This window comes from Festucalex cinctus, chromosome 1 (assembly GCF_051991245.1).
Source record: "Festucalex cinctus isolate MCC-2025b chromosome 1, RoL_Fcin_1.0, whole genome shotgun sequence".
In the NCBI taxonomy this organism is placed as follows: Eukaryota; Metazoa; Chordata; class Actinopteri; order Syngnathiformes; family Syngnathidae; genus Festucalex; species Festucalex cinctus.
In genome coordinates this window covers 43,974,591-43,981,035 of record NC_135411.1, presented here as the reverse complement: position 1 = coordinate 43,981,035, position 6,445 = coordinate 43,974,591, and the positions used below count along the sequence as shown (strand labels likewise).

At 40.3% G+C, this 6,445-nt stretch overlaps 1 protein-coding gene across 5 annotated transcripts in view; it reads right to left on the bottom strand.

Moving 5' to 3' along the window:
* The window catches only part of LOC144030407 (uncharacterized), a 107,274-nt gene that overhangs the window by 55,464 nt on the left and 45,365 nt on the right, over nucleotides 1–6,445 (bottom strand). For 4 of the 5 annotated variants that reach the window (XM_077536684.1, XM_077536699.1, XM_077536708.1 and 1 more), the window contains exon 1: nucleotides 1–853. This exon is cut by the window's left edge and continues 895 nt beyond it. The exons of the other annotated variant lie outside the window; for it this stretch is intronic. In XM_077536684.1, coding sequence (XP_077392810.1) covers nucleotides 1–495 — 495 coding nt within the window. In that variant the 5' untranslated portion in view covers nucleotides 496–853. Of the gene's footprint in view, nucleotides 854–6,445 lie in introns of those variants that run through there. 5 annotated transcript variants of the gene reach the window in all.

Sequence of the window (6,445 nt, the reverse complement as noted above, 5' to 3'; positions counted from 1 at the left end):
AGGAGAAGTAAGTGAAGAGGAAGGGGAGGAATATGAAGAAAGGGGGCTGCTGGGAGTTTGTCCTGCACTCCCAAGTGAAACTCCTTCACTTTGTTTTCCCTCCTTCAGTCTCCCACCTGTTGGTTTGTTATCCTCCACCATCAGCACAGGCATATTTTGACCCAGGGTCCCTGGTGTCATTCCAGAGGATGTTCTGCAACACCCTAACCTCAATTCCTCTTCAGTTAAAGTCACACTGAATCCCCCCTCCGGGGTGGTCGCAACCTTCCCCTCAGGTGGCATCTGGCCTGGGTCATGCAAATCACCATGATGGGCAGAGGCCAAGCTGGAGGCTGACATTGGAGAGGAGGCCAAGACCGCAGGGATGTTGGCAGCTGAGAGGCTAACTGCAGGTTTGGGTTGCTGCTGTTGATGCCCGCTGGAAGCTGGTCTGCACCCGTTGTTACCAGCAATAATGCCAGGCTCCTGCCACTGTGAGCCAGACAAAAAGGACATTTTCCTGTTGCTGTGTCCGTCCTTTGCTCGTGCAGCTTTGTCACTTAATAATATCCCCTTTTAATCCGTCTTGGTCTTTTCTGCTGTTTGAGTCCTTCTTCTTCTCTGTTTTCTTTTTGGTATCCAGTTAGGGTCATTAAGGTCTTGTCCAGTAGGGAGAATTGCTCTAAATCTTAGAGCTTAAAAAAAAAACTGTAGAAAAACATCCTTTTAAAGTGATGCCTTGAAGTGGTTTGTGTGCGAGATTGTGCTGAAGTGCATGCATGCAAAGTGTATGTGCATGTCTTAACAAGAGAGGCAGAGGAGTCAGATAAGAGCGAATGTGCATCTGGTTGTCTTGCTTCCTCTCTGAGCAGTGCACAGATCAGCTGTGGGGATAAATTACACCTTGCTCTCTCTCTTTCTCTCCCCCTCTCTCTCTTTCCTGACATCACACGGTCACATGACAACCAGGAATATTCCCTCATTCGCTGGCGCTAAATTTTATCTACTCCCTAGCGACAAACGTGCACAAGCAAGCATACGTGAGAGCACACAGTTACATACACTCACATGCACTTTCAACAGTCATGTTCAAATATGAATCAATGGCTGTCACGGTTGTTCAGCTGCCAAATGACAACTGCCTTTCTTATGTTGATTTGAACTGGGAGGCACATGGAGAGAACACTGAGGACTGCAATTACCCTGAGGCTGTTCCTTCTTCTGATTGGCAACGGAGTAAAAAAAAACAACAAAAAACCCACAATGCATGTGATATTAAATTACGATGCTTTGAGTGCTGTCTTAAAATGTTTTTATTGCCATTTTATGCTTACACAATTGACCGTATCGCTTTGTAATAAATAAATGAATAAATAAATAATTGCGATTGGCTGCCGACCAGTCCAGGGTGTGCCCCGCCTACTGTCCAGGGCAAGCTGGGATGGGCTGCAGCACCCCCGCGACCCTTATGAGGAGTAAGCGGTCAAGAAAATGAATGGATGGATGGATGGATAAATAAATAAATAATCCAACTGTCTTCCAGGCAAATGCAGCTTATCTCACAGAGGTTGCTGTTATTTCCTTTAACCGTATAATATCTTAACTCTGATCCACTCTGAAAACGTAGAAAAAAATAGTAATTGTAAAATTGTGTATTTCTGGAAGAATGCTTATGATAAATTGACAGTACATACTGATTTCAATTGCTTGCAAATAGCAACTTTACACAACTACATGGTTTAATTGTCACACACAGTGAGAGCCATGGCAGTCTTAATAATGTTATCTAAAATGTAACAGCATCATATCAACTGGGTACAATTCAGCAATTATTAATTGGACGGCATGAACATACGTATGGTATTGTACTTGATTTAAAAAATTTTTTTGGTATGTTTTACGTTTTATATTTGTTGTTACATGATGATCTTTAACATGTTTATTTAGTTTGAAAAAGAAGTGATGAAGGTGGCATTTTTAGTTATTTTTGTACATGTAGTTTCTGAACAATATATGATAACGTATTTGTTTACATTTGTTTTCTTATGATCTTTGACCTTGTGCACTTTGTTTAAGAATGCTAAAACAACATTTTGTCATGGCTGGAATATTTCTGGGGCGGGAAACATTGATAAAGTTATTTATCAATTAACCCTGTCCTAATTTTGTCCTTAAAAAAAGAAACACAAAAACTTTTAAAATTTGAAATTTGTGTGTGAATAATCCATTTCAAAGGTACAGCTACCTTAATTTTTAAATATATATTATAATTTTCAAAATTGATACCGATATTGGCGATACTGGCCCTGTATTTACTTGGTATCGGATCGATACCAAAATTTCGCACACCACTAGTTTAAAAGTCCATTAACTGAAATGAATGAAGTCTTTCAACCAAAATGTTGCACACAAGGGTCTTGTGCAACACATGTCTTGTGATGATGTGAAGAGCCATCTGTGGAGAGTCATTAAGTTTGATTGCTGTGCCTGCTTGGATAATGGCCATTTCATAAATGGCCATTGGGTAATAATATTCCAATAAAACACTGCTAATTGAATTCAAACAAAGGCAAAACACTCTAATAATATTGATGTTAAGCTATATTTGAACTTGTGATTTCTACTCTTAACACCCCCAATTAGTATGTTAATTCTCAATTTTTAACGCACTGTATATGTCAGAACAGTTCTGATTATCACATCTGTGGAAATCAATGCAGACTAAGCGTCACAGCCCAATCTACTAAATACTCATGCAGTGTTCCTGGGTTCTGCCATAAGATTTCACAAGTAGCCAAGTCTTGACCGGTATATAAATTATAGCCAATCAAACTGCACAGAAGCTTTCACACAGGCAAAAAATCACGTTCAAGGTTATTAGTAAAGTGAGCAAGACAAACGATAGAAATATAGTATATACACTATACATATTGTGTTTTACAGCAATACTTAACCATATTTAGAATTTCATATGCTGTGGATGAAATAGCGAAGGTTGTGGGGAAAAAAAATAAAAAAATGCGAGTATGCGAGTGGCGTACGTACCGCGCCCGCCAACATTCAAATGAATGGGAGCAATATTCCATTTTGTCATGTCTTTATGTCCTCTTTCTGTAGCACCCTGTGTCTTCCTTTACTGACTTTACTCTATCCTTTAATACACCCCGTCATATTTCTTGGAGGAGCATCGGAACATGATACAGGCGAGCACAGTTCACGTCGCAAGGAGTCCTTATGCTAAATCACCCAATGTGTGGGGGTGAGTGGCCAGATGTTTTGTGATGGTCAGGTCCTAGTCAGATTCAGAAGCATCGCGCTGTGTGCGACGGCCCAAACTATACTAAACGCGACATGATGGTATATTTTCTTCCTGCCAGAATTTGCATTTGACTAGTTTAATAAACAAATTCCTGAAATACAAAGAGAAGCACTACATTGAAAACTACAATCTACAATGTAAAAGTGCATGACAGTGTTTAATTGCGAGCGACAACTACCCCAATTTCTTCCAAATTTTATGGTCACTAAAGTGAATCTAATCAAGATTGTCATCTTTTATCCATCCATCCATCCATCTCTCCATCCATCCATCCATCCTTTTTCTAAATGGATGCTCCTCACAAGGGTCGCTGAGCCCAACTCAGCTGACTATGGGTAGTAGGCGGGGCACATCCTGAACTGGTTGCCAGCCAATCGCAGGTCATCTTTTATCGATTGGACTAAACCTGTTAAACTGAGTAATCATTGTCACACACACTGCATCTTTTTCAAGAAGGGCCATTGGTGGAAGCCACACAATTCCCTTTAATCACACAACACAACAGCAGGAACACTACTCGCTACAGTATTATAAGTTAAAAAAAATAAAAAATAAAAAAAATCCTTGGCCAGGGAAATCTTAGAAATAATGAGTAGTGACCCTGCTACTGACTGTATTACTGTATGTGGATTCTTGCAAAGAGCTTTACAATCTCTGTCTGTCAGCAAGGCAGTCAAAGTGTCCAAGCGTGATTTGTGATTGGGTGAGAAAACTGGGGGGAGGGGGGTGGCAGAATGACAGGAAGAAGGAAAAAGATCCGACTGCGCCTCCAAGATGATGGCTTGTTTAGCAAATCACTAACTGGATGTTTTTATTGGTGTAGTTACGGCTGACATAGATAATTCATTTTTACTATTTTAGAGGATGTTGATGGACTGCTTAGCCTTATTTAATCATCTAGGCACACACTACAAGTGGTGGAAGTGGCTGGGGAGAGCGAAGTCTGGGTTTCCCTCCTCTAGCTGCTGCCCCCGCGACCCGACGTCGGATAAGCGGAAGAAGATGGATGGATGGATGGCACACACTACAATATAGAACTTTTCTGTTAGCCTACAAGATGGTGTTTGGTGAGTTTGATACAGGCTGTTCGTCAGCTGTTCGTTTGCATAACTGACCATCTAAATTCTTGTTCCACGTACCCCATTTTAAAGGGATAGTTTGGATTTTTTGACATGAATCTCTATTTCGTCCTCACCTCCAGTGTGTGCGATCAGCACTGACTTACCCCTGACAGCGTTCTGTGACACGAGTTCTGCTCCGGTGTTGGACGTGAGGAAAATAGTCCAGCAAGCTGGCTGGTGTCACGGAAATAAATCGTTTTTCTTCTAAAAACAATTTGTGTTCAAAAGAGTGATACATTTGCATCACCATTACACACCATTACTTATGGAAATTATGTATGTCATGTACTCTGGGCCAAAGACTCCAGACTGTTATCAGCGCAAAGTTCAAAAGTTAGCATCTGTGGCGATTATGGGTGTGTGTTAGTGCCCATGGAATGGGTAACTTGCACATCTGTGAATGCACCATTAATGCTGAAAGCTACATACAGGTTTTGGAGAAATATATACTGCCATCCAGTACAAGAGAGTACTAGGCTGGCCTGCCAACACTCCACACCTGTTTCCCATTGGTTATATTGTATGTGGCGAATTGTGAAAATACAATATTGGAGACCCCCTAACTGTTGAGCAACTGAAGTTGCACAACAAGAAAGAATAGGAAAGAATTCAACCTGCAATGCTTCAACATTTATTATCCTCATTTCCCAAATGCTTATTGAGTGTTGTCAGACGGAAAGGTGATGTAACACAGTGGCCTCATCCTAGCTTTTTTTTTTTTTTTTTAACGTCTTGCAGGCATCAAATTCAAAACGTGTGAATACTTGCAATAGAACTATAAAACTTAGCAGTTTGACGTTATCTTGTCGTATATTTATTTGAATAAAGGGTAATGGTTGGGGTAAATGAATGACATTAATTAATGACATTTGTCTGACAATAATAAGTGGATTTAGTGAGTTTTACAAAAGGCTGTCATACAGACCAAATTTTCTGGAACAACTTTGTGTAGTTTAGTAAAACAACATCAAGCAACATTATGCATTTGCTACAACGGTTTCACTATTTGACCTTCATACACAGGCCAAAAGTATACTTAAAAAAAAAAAAAAAAATTATATATATATATATATATATATATATATATATATATATATATATATATATATATATATATCAACATTCAGACATTGTTAATGATTGAAATAAAACTCATTAACAAACATTAATAAAGCATAGAGTGCCGATTCAAATGAGGTGTGACTGAAGAAAATGTTTTCTACACAGAAAAGACTCATAGAGGTCATTGTAAATTGGTCTTTCTGAAGGTCAGATATTTCTGAGCAGCTGGAGACATGGGAGCCAAGAGGAAACAGAGGATGCTCCAGCTGCCTGCCTGTGGTGCTGGGGAAAGAGACAGAAAGGGTGGGGGCTGTAGGAGGGACAGAGGGTTGGGGATCTTGTCACAGCGTTTCTATTTTTACTCTTCAACCTCACTGACTGTCACACCCAGTCCACTCCTTCTCTTTTCCTCCATCCCTCACTTGCAGTGTGGCTTAGTTGCTATGGCAACCGCCTCCCACATCTCCCCGACAACGCCTTTCCCTCTCCAGCAACACCCTCAATTGCCCACCCCACCCCTGCAGTGCAGATGCAGTGATTATTTCGTTGTGGCGGAGACTCCGAGAATGTGGGCAGCCAATGGATAACAGAACGGGAAAAACATAGAAAAAGGAGAAAAGCACATGGCAAATGTAGACATGAAGAGAGCTACGTTTACGATACAAAGAAGGGAAATGGTAAAATCTAGGAAGACCAGCCAACAGAGCGAAATAAGCCACAAAATTAGGTTCCTGATCCAGTAGATTAAATGTGCTTCAATTCCCATCTTCATTCAGATCAGTTTGAAAAACAAAATATATAATAAAGTCATAAAGAAAAATATCCAGCAATTAGAATGAACTTGCAAACAAAGTATGTTTTACCGTTTCGTCTTCTATTGCTACTTCTTTGGTCGCTGCCGCTGTGCAGCATAGAAAAAGTAACAGCAGAAGAAGAATGTCTTCCTGTCAAGGCAATGCAAGCT